The following is a 22681-nucleotide window of genomic DNA, read 5'->3' as shown; positions in this document are numbered from 1 at the left end:
AACCAGTAAGTCTGGTCTTTTTATAGAATTTGAGTTCTGCACCCCACTTTTCTCCCGCTCCATCAGGGACTCTGTTGTGTTCCCTGTCAGGGTGGTCATTGGTGGTAGCCGGGCATCATCTAGTTCTTCCAGTCTCAGGCAGATGTAGTCTCTGGTTTATGTGGCCCTTTCTGTCTCTTGGGCTAATACTTCCCTTGTGTCTTTGGTGTTCCTCATTCTCCTTTACTCCAGGTGGGTTGGGACCAATTGATTCATCTTAGATGGCCACTTCCTAGCTTTTAAAACCCCAGACGCCACTCACCAAAGTGGAATGCAGAACATTTTCTTAATAAACTTTGTTATGCCAGTTGACCTAGATGTCCTCTGAAACCATGGTCCCCAGACCATGCTACTCTGTCCCTTGAAGTGTTTGGTTGTATTCAGGAAACTTCTTAGCTTTTGGTTTAGTTCAGTTGTGCTGACTTCCCCTGCAGTGTGTGCTGTCCTTCCCTTCAGCTAAGATAATTTTTGTCTACTATCTAGTTAGTAAATACACCTCTCCCTCCCCACACTTGTAACCATAAAAGAATGTTTTCTTCTGTGTTTAAACCTTTCCTTAAGTTCTTATAATAATTGACTTATACAATATTTGTTCTTTTGTAACTGACTAAATTCACTCAGCATAATGTCTTCCAGATTCCTCCACGTTAGGTTTCACAGATACACTGTTGTTCTTTATTGCTGCGTAGTATTCCACTGTGTGAATATACCATAATTTGTTTATCCATTCATCCATTGATGGGCACCTAGGTTGTTTCCATCTTTTTTCTATCATGAATAGTGCTGCTATCAACATGGGTATGCACATACCTTATTTCTCTAGGATATTCTCCAAGGAGCGGGATTGCTGTATCACATGGTACTTCTATTTCTAGCTTTTTAAGGAAGTGCCGAATCGATTTCCAAAGTGGTTGTACCATTTTACATTGCCACCAAGTGTGTAAGTGTTCCAGTCTCTCCACAACCTCTCCAACATTTATTATTTTGTGCTTTGTGGATTAATGCTAGCCTTGTTGAGGTGAGATGGTATCCTATTGTAGTTTTGATTTGCATTTCTCTAATGGCTAATGATCATAAGCATTTATTTCTTCATGTGTCTGTTAGCCACCTGAATGTCTTTGGTGAAATGCCTGCTCATATCCTTTGCCCATTTTTTAATTGGGTTGTCTTTTTGTTGTTGAGGTTTTGCAGTATCTTGTAGATTTCAGAGATTAGATGTTGATCAGATTTGTAGCCAAAAATTTTTTCCCAGTCTGTAGGTTGTCTTTTTACTCTTTTGGTGAAGTCTTTTGATGAGCATAAGTGTTTGATTTTTTAGGAGCTCCCAGTTATCTAGTTTCTCTTCTGGTGTTTGTGCAGTTACTTATGGTTTGTATTCAGTTTATTATGCCACCAGTTTACCAGCAGGGTCACCTATGGTAGGCAGGTTTCAGCAGAGCTTCCAGACTAAGACAGACTGGGAAGAAAGACCTGGCAATATACTTCTGAAAAAATTTGCCAGTGAAAACCTTATGGATAGCAACGGATTGTCTCCTATAGTGCTGGACGATGAGCCCCTCAGGTTGGAAGGCACTCAAAATAGACTGAGGAAGAGCTGCCTCCTCAAAGTAGAGTTGACCTTAATGATACTGAATGAGTAAAGCTTCTGGGACCTTCATTTGCTGACGTGGCACAACTCAAAATGAGAAGAAACAGCTGCAAATATTAATTAATAATCGGGAAGTGGGATGTACGAAGTATGAATCAAGGAAAATTGGAAGTTGTAAAAAATGAAATGGAATGCTTTAAGATTGATATTCTATGCATTAGTGAGCTGAAATGGACTGGTATTGGCCATTTAAAATCTGCAGTCATATGGTTTACTATGCTGGGAATGACAAACTGAAGTGGAACAGCATCACATTCATCATTAAAAAGAACACTTCAAGATCTACCCTTAAATACAATGCTGTCAGTGATAGGACAATATCCATACACCTACAAGGAAGACCAGTTAATACCACTATTATTCAAATTTATGCACCAACCATTAATGCTAAAGATGAAGAAACTGAGGATTTTTTCAACTTCTGCAGTCTGAAATTGATCAAATATGCAATCAAGATGCATTGATTATTACTGGTGATTGGAATACAAAAGTCAGAAACAAAGAAGGTCAGCTGTTGGAAAATATGGCTTTGATGATAAAAACTACATGGGAGATCATATGATAGAATTTTGCAAGACCAATGACTTATTCATTGGAAATACCTCTTTTCAACAACATAAATGGTGACTATACACCGGACCTCACCAGATGGAATACACAGGAATCAAATTGACTACATCTGTGAAAAGAGATGATGGAGAAGCTCAATATCATGAGTCAGAACAAGGCCAGGGGCCGACTGTGGAACAAACCATCAATTGCTCATGTGCAAGTTCAAGTTAAAGCTGAAGAAAATGAAAATATGTTCATGAGAGCCAAATCACAACCTTGAGTATATCCCACTCAAATTTAGAGACCATCTTAAGAACAGATTTGACACACTGAACACTAATGACTGAAGACCAGACAAGTTTTGGGATGATATCAATGACATCATACATGAAGAGAGCAAAAAATCATTAAAGAGACAGAAAAGAAAAAAAGACCAAAATGGACGTCAGAAGAGAGTCTGAAACTTGCTCTTGAAAATAGAGTAGCTAAAGCAAAAGGAAGAAATGATGAAGTAAAAGAGCTGAACAGAAGATTTCAAAGGGCAGCTCAAGAAGACAAAGTAAAGTATTATAATGAAATGTGCAAAGACCTGGAGTTAGAAAACCAAAGGGGAAGAACACATTCAGCATTTCATAAGCTGAAAGAACTGAAGAAAAAATTCAAGCCTCAAGTTGCAATACTGAAGGATTCTATAGGCAAAAAATTGAACTATGTGGGTAGCATCAAAAGAAGACAGAAGGAATATAGACTCACTGTGCCAAAAAGAATTGGTTGATGTTCAACTGCACTGAAGGCTTTGGTGAAAAAGAAGGCTCCAGAAATTGACTGAATACTAACTGAGATGTTTCAACAAACAAATGCAACGCCAGAAGCACTCACTTGTCTATGCCAACAAAGATGGAAGACAGCTACTTGGCCAAAAGACTAGAAGACATCCATATACGTGCCTATTCCAAATAAAGGTGATCCAATAGAATGCAGAAATTATCGAACAATATCATTAGTATCACACGCAAGTAAAATTTTTCTGAAGATAATTCAAAAACGGTTGCAGCAGTACATCAACAGGGAACTGCCAGAAATTCAAGCTGGATTCAGAAGAGGACGTGGAACAAGGGATATTGTTGCTGATGTCAGATAGATCTTGGCTAAAAACAGAAAACATGAGAAAGATGTTTACCTGTGTTTTATTGGCTATGCAAAGGCATTCCACTGTGTGGATCATAACAAATTATGTATAACATTGAAAAGAATGGGAATTCCAGAACACTTAATTGTGCTCATGCAGAACCTGTACATAGACCAAGAGGCAGTCGTTCGAACAGAAGAAGGGCATACTGTGTGGTTTAAAGTCAGGGAAGGTGTGAGTCAGGGTTGTAACCTTTCACCATACTTATTTAATCTGTATGCTGAGCAAATAATCTGAGAAGCTGTACTATATGAAGAACACAACATTAGGATCGGAGGAAAACTCATTACCAATCTGCGATATGCAGATGACACAACCTTGCTTGCTGAAAGTGAAGAGGACTTGAAGCACTTACTGATGAAGATCAAAGATTATACAGGCTTCAATATGGATTACACCTTAACATAAAGAAAACAAAAATCCTCACAACTAAATCAGTAAATGATAAATGGAGAAAATATTGAAGTTGTCAAGGATTTCATTTTACTTGGATCCACAATCAATGCCCATGGAAGCAGCAGCCAAGAAATCAGACACATTGCATTGGGCAAATTTGCTGCAAAAGACCTCTTTAAGTGTTAAAAAGCAAAGATGTTACTTTGAGGACTAAGGTATGCCTGATCCAAGCCACGGTGTTTTCAATCTCCTCATATGCATGTGAAAGCTGGACAACGAACAAGAAGACTGAAGAAGATGACTGAATTATGGTGCTGGCAAAGAATATTGAATATTCCATGGACTGCCAGAAGAATGAACAAATCTGTAGTCAGAATGCTCTTTAGAAGCTAGGATGGTGAGACTTGGTCTTATACTTTGGATGTGTTACCAGGAGGGGCCAGTCCCTGGAGAAGGACATCATGCTTGGTAAAGCAGAGGGTCAGAGAAAAAGAGGAAGACCCTCAATGAGATGGATTGACATAGTGGCTACAACAATGGGCTCATGCATAGCCAAGGATTGTGTGGCATGGTGCAGGACCTGGCAGTGTTTCATTTTGTTGTACATAGGGTCTCCGTGAGTACTAACCAACTCAATGGCACTTAACAACAACAACATCCTGTATGACCTCCAAGGGTCTTTTCTTTCCTAACTCTGGGAAATTATAAAATCTCAGGCCAGCTCTGCCTTCCTCCTACCAGCTTTACCCCAGGCAGCCCAGGAAGCTTTAGGATAGCTTCCTGGTCCCAGGTGGCTCCGTTTCCTCAGAACTCACCCCTATTTTTGCAACCAGCCCCTACCCCTGCCTTTTGGTTAATTCTTTCTCAAGAAAACCCCTCAAGGCTTTCTCCTCTACCTTTAGTCCAAACAACTGCAACAGCTTCCTGGCTAGTCCCCTCCAGCGTGCTTCCAAATCCACTCTCCACAGTGGCAGCTGGAGCGAGCCTTCTAAATGCGAACATATTCACATCAATCCGTCACCTAGTGGTTTTCAAACTTCTTGTGTATATGCTTGTTTCTAGCAGCAAATTCCTCGTTAGATGGAATCTTTCTAGGAGTCCTAAAATGTCCAGCAGTTAAAGATGTTGATCAGGATGAAGAGGAAGGGAAGCCTAAGCCAGCCTCCTGGACCTCCCACAATATGCTCTTCTCCCCCCACCCCCCAGTACACACATGGCAGCCTCCAAGGCATAGGCACTCGACCAAGGGCTCCATGTACCCTCATGGAGAGCCAGGATGAAGCCCCCGCTGCTTAGTCTGAGGCCTGCCCACCCCCCAGTTCACTTTCTGCTCATTTCTGGCAACTTTCTCCTAATCTTGTACTTTGTGCTTTAGCCACATAGATGCACTAACTTCTTTATGCCTCTGGGCCTTTGCAGATGCTGTTCCCTTTCCTTAGTCACGCTCATCTCTGTCTCCACAGGACTTAGGGAGACAGCTTAGGTCACAGTTAAAAGCGCAGGCTTAGATGAACTTGGTTGAAATCCTAGTACTATCATTACTAGCTATGTGACCTTGAGTAAATTGCTGAAACCCTCTAAGCCTTAGTTTCCTCATCTGGGATTAAATATCGCAAATAAAGTACCTGACACAGAGTAGGCCTATTCTTTCTTCTTCAGGCTTGTTGGGAAGATACAGTGAACTCATCCGTGTAAGTTGCTCAGCACAGCCCCTAGGAAGCATCTATTACAACCCTCGCTACACTGGAGCCTAAGAATCTATTGCCCCGGCTACACCATGAGCTCCTCACCGTTTGTCAAATCCTATTGTGTGCCTGGAAACCCTGGTGGTGTAGTGGTGAGTTATGGCTGCTAACCAAAAGGTCAGCAGTTTGAAACCCTGTGGGGCAGTTCTACTCTGTCCTATAGGGTCACTACGAGCTGGAATCAACTCGATGGCAGCCATTTTTTTTTTTTTTTTTATCGTGTGCCCAGCGCTGTACTAGGCTCTGGAGATTAAGCAGGCGTGGTTACTTAGCTTAGAGGGGTGGAGGGTTGCATCTATTGGGTGGGGCCAAGCCCCACCACAGACACATGGAGTAAGAAGATCCCTTCCAGACTGCTTGGTGATATCCTCTCTCCTTTACCCTCATATCCAGTCACCCAGTTCGGCTGAGAGCAACACCTAAACTTCTTTCAAATTTATCCCTTCTCGGCACTTCCACTGATGACCTGGCAAGTTGCTGTTGAGTCGATTCCGACTCATAGCAACCCTGTAGGATACGGTAGAACTGCCCCGTAGGGTTTCCAAGCGCATGCTCTTTACGGAAGCAGTCTGCCCATCTTTCTCCTGCAGAATGGCTGGTGGATTCGAACTGCCAACCTTTCAGTTAGTAGCCAAGTGCTTAACCACTGCGCTACGAGGGATCCTTCCTCCACTTCCACTTCCACTACCACCACCTTAATTCAGCAGTGGTTAATTCAGGTAGCAGCCTTTTAATTAATGTTTTCACAATTGCCTTCCCTCCTCCCACTCCAGTCTATCTGTTCTCCACACTGCCTTGCCAGAGTGATCTTTTCAAAATTGCAAATCTGACCATGTTACGCTGCTGCTAAAAAGTCCTTCAATGGCTCCTGTTATTTTCAGATAAAGACCATTCTTTGCTAGGACCTAGAAGGCCCTGCACGACCTGGCCCAACTTACCTCACTACACTGTCTTAGGGCTTGTATACATGAAGCTCCTTCTCCTAAAAGAGATCCTCAACCCTCTTTACCTGTACCCCTCTAATCCCAGCTTAAACAGAACTTCTCATCCCCACCTGGGTCAGCCCCCACATGCGCCGTGAACCTCTCCTTTGCAGCCTTGTCACAGTGGCAGTTTTACATTGATCAGATCACAGCACTGCCCCATGTCTGCTTTCATTCATCATTGTACCCACTGCCTAGCATAGGTACAGACAGTGCTTAATGAACAAGCCCCTCAATATGTAGATAGGACAGCACGACGCAGATGAAGCCACTTAACCTGTCACACAGCTGATCACAAACTGAGGTCTTTTGACTCTTTACCCCAGCTCTTTCCATTAAACCACCCCAATTCCACTGTCTCCTTCTGTCCTCAAGAGAGGACTCAAAACTGATTCTGGATTCCTTCTTGGCTGCCCAGCAAGGTCAGTGACCCACTCCTACTACTGGAACTCAGCTGGAGGCCTCTTGCTGTTTGATATCACCAACAGAACATCCTCTAAGAGCATCACCTAGTGGCATCAGGAGGTTCTGGAAAAAGTGAAACCCTTCCATGTCCTCTTCTTCATGGTAGTCCACAAGAGTGACCAGGTGGCTGAACATTAGGTGATACAGAGGATGGAAGACGCTGGCTGCCTCCTTGGGGCTCGCTATGTTGAGGCCTCCGCCAGAGCAACAGTAACATCAGTGCACTCTTTTGAGATGCTCACCCAAGAGTTCTATGAGGCTGTGAAGAGAGGGGTCATGGGGCCAAACTCAGAGAGGGAGGGAGTGAAAGGGTCCCTCTCAGACCAAGCCTCAGGAGGCATAGGACCAAGGCAGGGCAAGGTGGATGTGACTGAGCTGGTGACCCCTGGGCAGATAAGTCACCCTTCCCGAGGTCCATGGTACCCTCACAATGCAGAAGGGCCAACCCGGGTACAGGACAAGATGAAGCTGGATGTCATTGAATGACATGGCTTTGAGGTCTGGAAGGGGCTCAGTTTCCTCTGCAGGATGGTGAAAAAGGTGTAAATACAGGGGTCAGGGATACCGAGAATTAAGAAGACAGGCACCTGCATAGACAGCCCTTACCCCAAGGCTACCGCCATTCTTTTTCAGGGCCAAGAATGAACACAACTTTCTTCAGGAGTTCCAGGAAGAGTAGGTCAAAAAAGCTCTTAAGCACGTAACATTGCTAGAAACAGGATGCCTCTTCAGTCTGGGGCTCATGACAGCAGGTCACCACTGCCCAATTCTTACGGCACAGAAACAGGGCTCAAACTCCTATTGATGGTATGGCCTCCCTTGGAGTAAAATAATGGAAATTCCCTGAGTTTTCTCGAGCACAGAAATGAGTAACAGTGCTGCCACCTGCTGACTAGAGAGCTCCACCCAACCTTGTGGCTATCCTCTGGCATTCCAAAGGCTGTAAGCCACACATCCTGTGTCTTTCGATTAATAACTTCTTTATTCTGTAAAAGCAAATGAAAGTCATATTCATATAAACACTGACATTACAAAGTACAGGGAAAGGCGAGGGGAAAAGGAAACAAAAACCTCTACACACCTTGCTAATACTGTCTCACCAAACAAGACCATAATGCTTTGTCCCATATTCAATCACTTATATAATAAACCACAAATAAAATCTTCTCTGGAAGATACACTGCTCCTCTTTGAGACAGCAGGGAAGAGGGACTGGAAGTTGGGGTAGGAGGCTTTATTCTTTTGGCAGATCCTCTCAGTCATTATAGATATTGCTGCACTGTTAATAAAAAATATATGCTTCTCTGTAAAGCATTAAAAAAAAATTCCATGGATGAGATGGCTGAGGCCTCAGCCCAAGTATCTCCAAATGCATTGTTGTCCATTCCCTGATCTTTCCGTGTGTTATTTCTTGGTTGTTTTCCGGATTAATGCCATTCTCTGAAAGGAGAGAGAAATAAGCCAATTACACAGCTTAGAGTCAGGAGCCTGAGGTCTGGACATCGACATGTGGGGAGCAGGCAGCACAGTGTGTATTGCAGGCTGCAGCCCTCGTGGGCCTGGCAGTCAGAGGGCAGCTCAGCAGGCTCCTTCAGACCTGAGAGTCGTCCGCAGGGCTCCAAAGATGTTAGATGGGCCAGTGGACCCGTTCCATTGACCACAAGACCCAAGCTGCTCTAGGCTAGCAGGACGGCAAAAAAGTTAAAAGCAGGAGACGATGACAGCCTTGCCTTTTAGGGATTCAGGAAGACAGGCCATCAAACGTGTTTTCTAGACTCCCTCCCACCCCAGTCTCCTCCTTCTCTGATGATGGAGGAAACAGGGTAGGGGGCTCTACCTGAAAACTGCTGCCAGCAAAAAGGGCGCTGACATTTCACACCTGACCTACAGTGACAGGAAACTGAAGACTAACACTTTCTAGCACCACCCATCAGGGAAACATTCAGATCACGGGTTTCAAATTTTACTGTTACCAGTCACTGGCCAAATTACTAACTTGCTCTGCTCACTCTTTTTGACCAAGAGACTGTCTCAACATTATATTTTTGACTAAATAAATACATAAGGCTAAAAAGTGGATAATTTGGGAGCAGAGCCAAAATGCCAGTCTGGAGGGCCTGACTTCCTTCTGAAGGGCACCACAGTTCTTCGATTCAGGCTACTGGCGGTTTCTGGTAGGGCTTCATCTGTGAGCTCTGTAAACCTACCCACTTCAGAGATACCAAAACCAAACCAGTGCCGTTGAGTCGATTCCAACTCATAGTGACCCTACAGGACAGAGCAGAACTGCCCCACAGAGTTTCCAAGGCTGCAATCTTTATGGAAGCAGACGGCCACATCTTTCTCCAATGGAATGGCTGGTGGGTTCAAACCCCTGACCTTTTGCTTAGCAGTCAAGCGCTTAACCATTGCGCCACCAGGGCTCCTCCAGAGATACCAGGCTACAGAAAAAGCTCACTTTTCAAATCAGAATGGCCAGTTAAATCAGGACAGAAAACAGCCTTGTCAATGGGATGCCAACACTGCTGCTGGGCTGACCAATAACAGGGATGACTGTTCCACAGCAGAAGTGGTGTTAGCTTCTCACACTAGCCTCTAGGACCCTTGTTAAGAGGTGCAGAGACACTTGATTGTATACTTAAACATGGTTAAAATGGCAAATGTTATATATATATTTTACTACAATAAAAAAAAGAAAGAGGGGCAGAAAACAGAGGTTAAGCTGGGACAGAGACCAGAATGCCTGGCAGAGCAGCCTGGGTGCTACCTACCATCACAAGAATAGTTTGTATTCTGCTTTCCTTAACCTGCCCTCTATTCATAGGGCCATATATGGTGTTCAAATCAGCAACAGTGAAGGAAGATTTCAGTAAGGAGGGGTGGAGGGGGTGAGCTCCACCCATGTTAGAAACTACAATTAATAGCTTTAAGTGATGCTCATCAGAGTTGAGAGAAAAAAAAGACCCATGTGACAACAGTACAGCACCAAGGAAATAGCTAGTGATTTCCCATGGACCTCTGCTGCCTCCTACTCTCTCTGACCTTTAGTACAGAGAGTGTGGCTTTCTGTGTGGGGGGAGGGACAACTGCGGTGGATAAGTGCCCCTAGAAGGTAGCTGTGTATACCCGCTTCTGAGACACCGCTCAGCCCCTCACCTGTTTGTGAGCTTCTGTGGTGCAAGCTTTTTTGTAGGGTCGGATTTCTTCAGAGCCAAATCCCGGGATCCACATGTTCCACTGGCGCTCTGCGAGGAAGAGGGCAGCACAGAGGAAAGGGGACCAGAAGCCAGCGTCAGTGCAATGTGACCATCAGGCAAGGCGCGAGGAGGACTAGGTGGGGCAGTCACCTGTACTAATACTGACCATACAGAAGGAGCTTAAGGGGAAATTGTACATACTTCCTCCTAAGTTTTAAAGGATACAAATAACTTGAGCTTCTTGTAAAGAAAAAAGTGGTAAGTTAATCAAAGCTGTGAGTGCTGAACCCTGAGGTTTTCATGTGGCTCATCTATTCCACAGAAAACAAAATTTGTTTGTTTCTTTAACTGTCCTACTCCCGTGCTCAAAACAACCCCTCTCAAAGGAAGACGAGGAACAGAAAGGCATTTCTAGCACTCTGGAGCTAAGAGCCGAGTTCCAGTTCTGCTGCTTCACTGTGGAGCTGTGACCTTGGGTCTCAGTTTCTTCACCTTTCACATGGTAATAACAACAGTACCTACCTCATAGGGTGGTTGACAGAATTCAGTGACATAATGTATGCAAAGTGTTTAGCCCAGGGCCTGGGATATATTCAAATAAGGATATAGCTACAGGTATGTCCACACCACATCTCCATGCCCTTGTGCCACTGAATAGTATCATCCTGTAAGACTGTCATTAGAGTTCCCAAAGGGCAGGGACTTCATTTATTTCACTCTGTCAGTAACTGGCATAGTTACATGATCCCCTAAATTCACAAATAAATAAAGGTATACTGCACTTAAAGCAAACCCAATATAAAAAACATATACTTACACAAGGTATTTAGGGAATAAGTCACTATTCAAAAGGATTTACTTGAGGACTAATTTATCACACTCCCCCAGCACACTGAAAATAGGAAATGTTTTGCAAAACTTATTTTATCCCAGGCAGGCACTTAAATCAAATGGAGTATTAGTGGTTTCACAGTTATGCGTTGGATTTAATGCAAAGTAAATATTGTGTGAATGAATGATTTGTTTAGCTCTAGAATAATTTGATATGCAGCTCTCCTCCAATAGTTTTGTGAAAACCAAAATGTTTTAGTTTGAATTGGCTCACCGTGTGCTCTTGGGAGAAAATGTCTGAAACCTTCTGCAACAATATTTGTTGTCAGTACTTGAAGGTAGCACTAAGATTATTCTCTGGGAATTAAACTTTGCAATCAACACAAAGTGGACCATGGTACTGATATACAAAGTTACTTTAAAGAAAGAGGGCTACCAGGCATGATGCATACATGTATGTACGTATGTGTATGTAAGCATGTGTATCTATGTGCGATATATTTATAACAAGAAAATAGTAGCCACAATCATTTAATGAATAAAATGCTTAATAAAATGACTGTTACAAACTAACACTGTGCAAATCACACTACCTACATTATCTCATTTAATTTTAACATTCTTAAAGAAAGACTGTCAGTCAGAAGGGGAGATTATTCAGCCATGCAAATACAGAAAATGGGTCAGAAGCAAACACTGGAGAACCCGTCCAGGAGAAAGTCGTCAAGCGTTTACAGCCCATTAGCAAATCTACCCTTATTGAAGGGTGTGGTCCGATGCCATCTAACACCAAAAATCTGTTGCTGTTGAGTTGATTTCAACTCATGGCAACTCCGCGTGTGCAGAGTAAAACTACACTCCACAGTTTTCAAGGCTGTGACCTCTCAGAAGCAGATCACCTAGCCTTTCCAGGTACCTCTGGGGGGTTCAAACTGCCAACCTTTTGGTTAATAGTTGAGCACTTAACTGACTGTGCCACCCGGGGACTCCTTCATCTAACAGCAGGTTCCCTAATTCCCTGTGTTGTGATCCCATGCTCTTCAAGCAATCTTCTGGTTATGACTTAGCTTCCATTAGGCCTGCTACGGAAACTTCTGGTCATGCAGACTTCCGAGTATTCTAATCTCTGTGATAATTATTTCTTACCCTTAATGAATAAACTGGCATTCTGGTTTTATGTTCAGTAATTAAAGTATAAAATAGGAAAGCTAAACTCTCAGAGTAATATAATCTGTTGCGGTGGCTCTAAAACATGTTCGCAAATTGTTTAAAACTCCTCCCATTGACAGGTGGGGTCTATGTTTCCTCCCTTTGAACCTGGACAGGTCTTTGTGACTACCTCAAAGAAGAGAATTTAGCAGAAGTGACACTGTGTGATTTCAGAGGCTGGGTTAGAAAAGGCCACACAGCTTCTGCCAGTGGCTCACGGGACTCTCATTCAGGGAGCCTTCAGTTTTCATGTAGAAAATCCAGCTACCGTGGGGCTGACATATGATAAGACCAGAGAAAGAGAGGCCTGCAGAGTCCCCAGATGTTTAAGCGCTCCCAGCACAGGCATCAGCTGTGGAAGTGATGAAGCCTTCCTTTAAAATGATCTCAGCCCCAGCTACCACCTGACTTTAACCATATGAGAGACCCCTAGCAAGATCTGCCTAGCTAAGCAGTCAACCCCCAGATTCATGAATAAAATAAATGACTGTTATCATTTTAAACCAATGTTTTAGAGTAGCTTATTACACAATAATAGATAACCAGAGTATTTGTCCTCTGCTATTAGTACCAGCAACATTAGCCAGGGGTTTGCTATTTACTTCACCTAGACTATCAGCACCTCCCCAAGCTGAGGGAAGCCTTTCAGGAATCAGTCATGGGCTGATCTGCACCAAATCTCTCAATATCTCCTGCCTTGTTCACTTGACCTGTCTGTGCAGTTAAATTCTCTTTCTTTTGATCACATTGTAACCAATGCAGAGGGGGGCTCATTCATTTCCATGTGATTACAGTTAGACAAGTATCTCCCAAAAAACCTCAAGCTCCAATTTAGTGTCTGTTAAGTGAAAAAAGCCAAATACAAAATTATATGTACGCTATGATTATAATTTTTTTTAGAAAAAAATGCATAAATAGGCTAAAAACTGGAAGAGAACAACGAGGAACTGCTTTATTTGAATGGTGGAGACATAATCGTAGCTACATTACTGAGCTCTTCCTGTGTGCCAGGCCCTGTGCCAGTCACTTCACAAACATCATCTGTAATTCTCACAATTACCCTGTCAGGAGGATATTATGATCCCCACTTTACAAATGAGGAAACAGACTCTAAGAGAAATTAAGTAGGAAGGATAAGGTGATACATCTAGAAAGTGGCAGAATTTGATTTGAAGCCCAATGCCTGAGCTCACTCCCCCTGCCACGGAGGGATGTCTCTTCTCTCTCTAATGCTGCCATTGAATGAATACATAGATCTAGAGTCCAAGTCTCCTCCTGGCATGAGGGTTCCCCTGACGACACCTGAAGAAGTTGCAGCGCAGGTACCTCAAGGAGAAACAAGACCACATACCTAGATGCAGCTGGACATCTTTCACCTCCAGGGTGCTGGACTTGCGATGCCTGGCAAGCTGGCAGGCTGCTGTCACCACACTCTCGATAAAATCATCAGCAATCTGCAGCAGCATCTGGCGAGGGCAAAAGTGGTGGAAAATAACCATGACATTGGCAGAGTAGGCTCCTGTTGCCGGGACAACTGTTAACTGTCTGAATCACATATTTAGTCAGGCCTGGAATCTATTAGGCAGCTAGGAATCAACATTTGGGCTAAGGTGGGGAGGAGGAATGAGGAAGACAACAGAAATACATCAACTCTTTAACCAGGTCCAGTTTCTGAGGATGTACTTTTTGTACTTTCTACCCTCCAGTGATCAACTAGTCCAATCCCTGCCCCCACATATTCTTCTGAATCAGGTGGGAAAACAAAAGTGAATCATAATTCCTCACAGTCTCTCTCTCTTTTTAATTCCTCACAATCTCTCAAAGTACTTTCATTTCCATAAACACACTTAGCCCTTACAATGATCCTGTGCAGAACATGGGGCACAGATTTTATCCTCATTCTATAAAGGAGGACGCCAAGACTCAGGGAGACTAACTGCTCACGGCCATATAAATAGTAAGCAATGGAACCAGGATCCAAACTCAAAAAAATCCAAATCCTGGCTTTTTTCACTTCACTATCAATTATTCCCAGACTGTGGGAAGACCAAGATCAGAAGTCTGAAACTAAAAATGTACAGGAAACAACTAAAATTCTGATCAGTCAATACATTCCTCATAGCTTTCTCTGTTGCCCCCAACAAAAATTACAACCATGGATACAGATATTCCTTGCTTTACTGGACCACTGCTCAATGGTATCTTTCCTATGGAGTCCCTGGGTGGTGCAAATGGTTAAGGTGCTTGGTTGCTAATAGAAAGGTTGGAGGTGGTTCGAGTCCACCCAGAGGTGCCTCGGAAAAAAGGCTTGGCAATCTACTTCCAAAAAATCAGCTACTGAAAACCCTATGGAGCATAGTTCTACTCTGATACTCAAGGGGTCGCTGTGAGCTAAAATTGACTTGATGGCAACTAGACTGGTTATCTTTCCTATGGGAACCAAATGGATACCATGTAAAGGAAAGCTATCTGATTAAACGTGGCAGATCAACTTCAAAAATGACCTCCTCTACCTCCTTAAACCCATTAAAATAATAGTAAAGGAAAAACAAAAGACATATAAATCCACAAAGATAATAAGAACAGGAAAGGAAACCTTAACAGACAAGCGATTTCAACAAACTTTTAAAAATAAACTTTTGCTAAACAGATAACAGACAGATAAAGAGTGGGAACCGACCTAGCAGACAGAAGAAGGTACAACACAACTAACTGCCTGTAGAGGGGACACCAATGAGACTGAAATGACTTATCCTTCAAAGCCCCTAAGAGATCTAGGATTTGGAGATACCATTTATCACACAAAATTAGGCTGAAGTATGAAACTAAAAACAGGGGAACTGTTACATATCTATATACAGAGCCGTTCCCCCACCCTTGCACTCCAAAAGCAGCTAGCAGACTTCTCCCCACACATACCTGACCAGAACCCAGCAGGTTTATTCCCCAGAGAAAGTGAATGGGAGTGGCTCTGAATCAGAATACACCAGACACAGCAGAGGCAGGGAGAGGTGCAGGCCCCTTTCTCCTGCCTTGCTTCCAGAATGTTAGAAGCTAGGGATAAACCCTCCAAATAGGAGACTGGAGGATTTTTCTCTGGAGCTACTGAATGACTCTTGGGAAAAAATGTATAGATACTGACATTTAGGGAATCTCCCAATAAGAAGGTTGGTCTGCAGACAAATTATTCTGAAGTGAAGCCAGTGGTATGCTGGAACCACCTGAGATTAGCTCACAAAAACCAATTAAGTGCACCTCTTCCCAATGTATGACGTCAGCTGCAGCTTAAAGTGGGCCAGGGCAGGAAAATCAGAAGTGCCACAAGTTGGGCCTTTTCCTCAGAGAACTGGCTGTTAGACATCTACTAATGACCAACAGTATGTCCTGCTTCAAATTAGCTTTTTAGTGGCTCATTCTTTTAGAATGGATAGCCAGACATTTGAAGAAAGTCTCCAACACTAAAAAGAAAATAAATAAACCAAAAAATGAAACAAAGACAATGCAGGGAAAAGAAGAAAATGTCAAAATATATATATATAATTAATATCCTCAGAGAGATATAAGATATTACAACCATAAAAGAAGAACAGAATGGCTTGGGGAAAAAAGATAAACTAAGGAAAATCCCCCCAGAAAGTGGAACTTATAATTAAAAAGAGATGAAAAACAGGAGAGAAAAGACAAAAAAAAAAAACCTAAGAGGATCAATCCAGAAGACCCAACTGTCATTCCAGAAGGCACCCTGGTGGCACAGTGGTTAAGCGTTTGGCTGCTAACTGTAAGGTCAGTGGTCTGAACCCACCAGCCACTCCACGGGAGAAAGATGTGGCAGTCTGCTTCCATAAAGATTATAGCCTTGGAAACCCTATGGGGCAGTTCTACTCTGTCCTACAGAGTCGCTATGAGTCAGAATTGACTCAACGGCAGTGGATGGGTCATTCCAGAAAGAAGGCAAAAGCAGAGGAGAAGAAATTATCAAAAAAGCAGTATAAGAAATAGGAACACTCATACTTAGCCGGTAGAAATATAAAATGATGCAGTGCTTTGGAAAATAGTCTGGTAGTTTCTCAAAAGGTTAAACATGGTTATCATATGACCCAGAAATTCCACTCATAGGTATACACCCAAGAGAAATGAAAACATATGTCCACACAAAAACTTGAACATGAATGTTCACAGCAACATTATTCATAACAGCCAAAAAGTGGAAACAACCCAAAAGTCTATCAATGGATGACTGAATAAACAAAATGTTGTATATTCCTACAATGCAATAATATTTAGCCATAAAAGGAATATATGTTACAACATGAATGAACTTTGAATAATTATGCTAAGTTACATAAAGCTGTAGATACAGCTAAAATTTTTGAAAGTGATTGCCTATGAGTAGCACACTGTCTTTTTTTTTTTATTGTACTTTTAGATGAAGGTTTACAGAACAAATAGTTTCTCATTAAACAGTTAGTACACATATTGTTTTATGACAATGGTTAACCACCCCACGACATGTCAACACTGTCCCTTCTCAACCTTGGGTTCCCTATTACCAGCTTTCCTGTCCTCTCCTGCCTTCTAGTCCTTTCCTTGGACTGCTGTGCCCCATTAGTCTGGTTTTGTTTTATTGGGCAGTCTAATCTTTGGCTGAACGGTGAACCTCAGGAGTGACTTCATTACAGGGCTAAAAGGGTGTCCAGGGGCCATACCCTCGGGGTTTCTCCAGTCTCAGTCAGGCCAGTAAATCTGGTCTTTTTTTGTGAGCTAGAATTTTGTTCTACATTTTTCTCCAGCTCTGTCCAGGACCCTCTGTTGTGATCCCAGTCAGAGCAGTCAGTGGTAGTAGCTGGGCACCATCTAGTTGTACTGTACTCAGTCTGATGGAGGCCGTGGTAGTTGTACACTCTTTTTGACAGGCAAAAGTAGCAGCAGCTACTAGGTATAAAGTGCTAGATCATTTGTGTAAATTATCCCATGGGATCCTCACAATAACTCTATAGTAAATATTATCACACCCTAACAACACAGGGGGAAGCTGAGGTTCAGAAAGCTTAAGTGGCTTGTCTACAGCCACAAAGCTGGTAAATGGCAGAGCCAAATTCAAATTCAGATTTCTCTGCCAAAAAAGTCTGTGTTTTTAACTGCTATGCTATACCAGCTCTCAGGGACATAGTCTCTCTGGGGTATCCAGCCCCACCTTACCTCCTCCACATCTTCATCCAACTGCTCATTAGGATCCACTTCTCTTACTAAGTCTTGCAATTTCTTCTTCGTCAATACCTAGTTAACCCGAAGATTTTTCAGCCAAGTATTAAGGAAACAAAACAACACATTACCTTATAATGAAGAAAGACTGTCAAATTGTTGAGTTTAGTTTCTACTTTCCAAAGAGTTCAAAGTCTGGTCTACTTGGTGGTATTGCTATAAGACTACATTCTTCAGAAAGAAGTAGCCTGGGGAAACAGCAGTTTGGAAGAGAGGCCAGCATCCAACTGTCAGGAAGTTTTTTTCAGTCTCATTTCTTTTTCTCACTGTGCCTCATCTTCTCCCCATATTAAACAACTTGCAATTCTCTGACCATCACAAATTGTACCATGCCTCTGTTGTCTTCGGACATGCTCTTCCTACCTGCTCAGCTCATGGCAGCTCCTTTCTGATGCCTTTCCTAGCCCACTCAGGTAAAAGCGACCACTCCGGCCTCTATTGTATGCTGTGCACCCTTCTATTACTGTGTGTATTTATAAATTTGCCTGTCTCTGACTTAATAGGCTATAAGCTCCCAGAGGGCAGGAAACATGTGTTCATCTCTGTTATCACTAAATATTTGTGTAAGTATGGATAACTATAATCCTTCTTTCATTAAGGGAATGTCATATAATATATATGTGCCATTAAAAAATTATCAAAAGACAGAGAGTAAATGCTAACCATGGAAGACATATAGTAAATGCTAATCATGGTTAGTTTGGGGGTGGTGGTAGAATTATCTGCTATTTATTCTTTTTATATTTCTAAAGTATCTGCGATAAACATGTATAACTTTAGAAATAAGGAAAAAAGAAAATAATTTTTAAAGTAAATATTTGTTGATGATATTTCCCATCTATTCACTCTTCTTCAGTCTATCATTATTATCTAATTCGAGCCTTTACCACATGCCTTGATTTACTGCAAAAGTCTTAGAACTGGTCTTCCTCCCAGTCTACCTCCTTTCCTACCAGTCTTATCCCCTTACTGTGTAAAGTTAATCCTCCTAAAAGACATTCTGTTTATCATGCTACTCTTATTCCCCTACTGGATATTTACAAATACTAGAAGTTCCAATGTAAACTTACTAGTATAGACCCACTATGTCTTGACATAATCCGCCCCCAGTTTTATCTCCTGCTCTTCTCCAGTGGATTCTACATTCAACAAAGGTTGGTCTCCTGACTATCTGCTCAACCCTCCCCATTCACCTTTGCTAATCCCTTCCTGCATTCCACTGGAATGCTAGCGCCACATCCAAGTCAAGGAATTATACTAATTTCTGTGTCTCTGGAGGGCAGAATCAGGATTAGGGGTCAGAGTTTAGAATTACTGCAGAAAATTAATAATGGCAGCAGTTGTATGAATTAGAAGAGTACTTTTATTACAGGAATAATGAATCCATTTATTATTTAACAATTATATAGCTAATTATAGGCAAGGTGGTATGTGCGTGTACTCATGTATATATGTATGTATATATACACATACATATATACACACATACATACACAATGCAGAATAAAAATTGATACTTTTTTTAACAAATGAATGAACTTTATGAATGATAATTTGATAAAGAACTTTGGAAGTCCAGGCAGAGAAAAGATCTTTTTCAGCTAAGAGGAAGAGGTAGCATCTGAGATGGACACCTCTCAAAGGCTGGTTCAAATAACACATAAAAGGTGCTTACAGAGAGCAAAAAGTAAGAGGATGATACCTGATTGTTTTCAGGGCTGAGTCGACCTCCTGTACCAGGAGTGCCTGGTATCTTTACCACTGTAGTGCTATTGGCCATGGAGCCTTGTGGAGGGGTGCTGGCTGGTTCTGGTTTTATGGATGAAAAATTGGAGAGGTTGATTAGGGCTGAGGGGCCAAACTGGTTCATAATCTGTCGAGCTTTGGACTTCAGCTCATAGAGCTTATCAAGATCCTGCTTCCTTTTGGAGCTGTGAGGACCAAGGCCAATCAACTGCAGATAGAAAACATGAGAATTAGCTCCAGAAGCACCTGTAATAAAGGATGAGTTCTGAAAGTAAAATTATATGTGGTCTTTGGTATATCTGGTGACCATTTGATACCTGCACATTAAAAAACAGATGGAATGAAGAATGTTCATTGCTCTCACCTGACATCTAGAAACCATCTCTTCTCCAAAAGCTAAAGTAAATAATCCACAAAGTGAAATAAGGAAGAAAGTGAATGAAATGAGGAATCTTGTGTACAAAAATAAACTAAAATGAGCAAAATATTTTTGAGCACTTTATAAAAACAGAATACTTGGTTAAGTACCACATGCATATTTTTGAGCATCAAATGTTAAATCCAAATAAATCATGGCACAATCACATACTTAAAACTCAGTCACAAAGCTTCAGAAAACAGATTAGTCTACTTTGGCATTTCAAAACATCCTTAAGTCTATGTCAGACTATGCCCAATGAACACAATTTCAGCAACTGTTAAAAGTAAGCTCTTTTTTACCATCAAAAGCAGTTTTTCTCTGAGTGTTAGCAATCTTTAAGTACGTGCAGAGTCCCTAGCCTGGAGGAGCTGGGACTCCTAAAACTTAAGAGTATGAGGTTGTCTCTTGGACATCAGCTTTGGTGTCATGAGGATCAGAAGCACATTCACCAAGTTCCGCCCACAGCGGCCTCAAGGAGCTTACTTACAGCTATCTGAGTGTCTAGATCTTTAATTACGTCAGCAACCGCTGTGAGCCCGGAGAAAGGAGAGGCAGCCATTTTCAAAAGCTACCTGTAAATGAATAACTGGCATCAAGCACCACCCTTGCTACAGAACCATTTCAGTTGCATGGTCTGGCACATCTTCACCAACCAGGACCCAGGCAAACTAGATGCAGAGAACTGTATCTCCTTGTCTCGACTGGGTGTCAAGAAAATCATCTCCATCTCTTTTATACACAACTTTTAAAATTAATGATAGCTGTGGTATGTATAGACTATCTTCCTATAATTTGTTCTATCATTAGAAATAAACTAGTAGCATACGAAACATTTTATTGAGCAAAATTGTGGAATTTGAACCTGCAAGAATCATGTCAATGGCCTTCAAAACTTGGTAAAGCTTAGCAACCTGAATGTGTATCTGTTTCTGTCCTATTCTTGCCCCTGTAGCGAAGCTCCTCCCCAACACACTGTCTAATGTTCCAATACAAACAATCATCTTCTCTTGAGTTATTCTCAATAAAAACAACTAACCATGCACTAGTTAAATGACCAAGAGCCAGCTGAGGGGGAAAGCACAGTATCGGAACACTTATTTATTTATTTAAATCACATGTAGCCCATACCGCCTTCTCCCCCACCCACAAATGTTACCAATGGGAGAGGAAAAAATTGTTAGGAAAGATTAACATGGTAATAATTATTGTAATGAAATAGAAGTAATCTCTTTTTCCAGAGCAAGTTCCATGAAGAAGGCTTATGAAAGATTATCAGACTGTACCCTAGTGTACAGCATTAACTGCCACCCTAGCCTCACAGTGAAAAATACCTGTCATGGTTTGAATTATGTCCCCCAAAAAATGTGTGTATCAGTTTGGCTGGGCCATGATTCCCAGAATTGTGTGGTTGGCCTCCATTTTGTGATTGTAATTTTATGTTAAAGAGGATTAGGGTGGGATTGTAATACCACCTTTACCCAGGTCACATCCAATGTAAAGGGAGTTTCCCTGGGGTGCGGCCTGCACCACCTTTTTTTATCTCTCAAGAGAGAAAAGGGAAGAAAGCAGAGAATTGGGGGACCTCACACCATTAAGAAAGCAGTGCAGGGAGCAGAGCGCGTCCTTTGGACCGGGGTCCCTGTGCCGAGAAGCTCCTAGTCTGAGGGAACACTGATGAGAAGGTTGAGAGAGAGAAAGCCTTCCCCTAGAGCTGACACCCTGAATTTGGACTTCTGGCCTACTTTACTCTAAGGAAATAAACTTCTCTTTGTTAAAACCATCCACTTGTGGTACTTCTGTTAGAGCAGCACTAGATAACTAAGACAATACCATACTTCTCAAATAACATCCTCACATCCTTCAAAGGACTTTGCAAATAGTACTGTATATTGCTCAAAATAAGTTGAGAATTAAAAAAAAAAAGGAGATTTCTGTATAATAAGAATCTCTGTAATAAGACCTGAGAAAAAGAAACAGCCTATATACACAGTGCCAAATATGGGTAATCACACATCAAATTAGGAATTAACCTTAAGGAATAGCTCCAATGGTAGTTGCTATATGAAGTAAGCGGAATTTCTACAGCATGAGAAAAATCAAAGTTTCTCCCTAAGAAACTAGACTGCGATTCACTGCAATCATTGGTCTTGCTGAAAAGCAAACAATACTTCTGAATTTTCAATAATTCTAAGTGAGTTACTTCTTCTTGTTAAAACAAAACAAAGCAGATGGATAATCAGACACCCATCATCAGACTGACATGACCCTAAGTTTCCTAGACTGTTCCTTTATAAGGCTGGATTGAAAACATTGGAACATATTTGGGTGGTGATTACGTGGGTTTATACAACCGTCAGGTACCCCTGGGTGGCACAATCGCTTAAGTGCTCAACTACTAATTGAAAAGTTGGTGGTTCAAACGCACCCAGAAGCGCCTCGGATGACAGCCTGGCGATCTGCTTCTGAAAGGTCACAGCCTTGAGAATCCTATGGAGCAGTTCTACTCGGCACACACTGGGTCACCATGAGTCGGAATCAATTTGACGGCAACTAACAACAACATACAACTTTCAAACTCAACACACTGAGCACTTAAAATCTGTGCACTTTAAAAAAATTGTACTGTGGTAAAATACATACGACAAAAAAGTTTGTCATTTTAACCATTTTTAAGTGTACAATTCAGTGACATCAATTACGTTTACCATGTTGTGCTACCAACACTATTCATTTCCAAGTTTTACGTCACCTCAAATGGAAACTCAGTACTGCTTCAGCAGTAACTCCCATTTTCTTCTCCTCCAGTCCCTGTAACCACTAAAAAATTTTGTGTCTGACTTATTTCATTCAGCATAATGCTTTCAAGGTTTATCCATGTCATAGCATGTATCAGAACTTCATTTCTCTTTATGGCTATACAACATTCCAAAAGATTAGCATCTAGAATACATAAAGAACTCTCAAAGCTTAACAGTAAAAAAAAAAAAAAAAAAAAAAA

The 22681-nt window shown here is 41.9% G+C and overlaps 1 protein-coding gene across 1 annotated transcript in view; it reads right to left on the bottom strand.

Annotated features, from left to right (window-relative positions):
• Positions 1-7980: 7980 nt before the first annotated feature.
• Positions 7981-22681, bottom strand: part of TAF12 (TATA-box binding protein associated factor 12) — a 26665-nt gene continuing 11964 nt past the window's right edge. The window contains exons 2-6 of the mRNA XM_004377027.1: positions 19219-19470; positions 17454-17531; positions 13606-13720; positions 10174-10262; positions 7981-8457 (exon numbers count right to left, since the gene is read on the bottom strand). Of these exons, the coding sequence (XP_004377084.1) occupies positions 8422-8457; positions 10174-10262; positions 13606-13720; positions 17454-17531; positions 19219-19386 (486 nt within the window). The 5' untranslated portion in view covers positions 19387-19470 and the 3' untranslated portion in view covers positions 7981-8421. The remainder of the gene's footprint in view (positions 8458-10173; positions 10263-13605; positions 13721-17453; positions 17532-19218; positions 19471-22681) is intronic.

The sequence above is a fragment of the Trichechus manatus genome, unplaced genomic scaffold (assembly GCF_000243295.1).
Source record: "Trichechus manatus latirostris isolate Lorelei unplaced genomic scaffold, TriManLat1.0 scaffold00048, whole genome shotgun sequence".
NCBI classification, from domain to species: domain Eukaryota; kingdom Metazoa; phylum Chordata; class Mammalia; order Sirenia; family Trichechidae; genus Trichechus; species Trichechus manatus.
The sequence above is the reverse complement of the archived record's forward strand: the minus strand, read 5'-3'. Positions and strand labels throughout refer to the sequence as shown.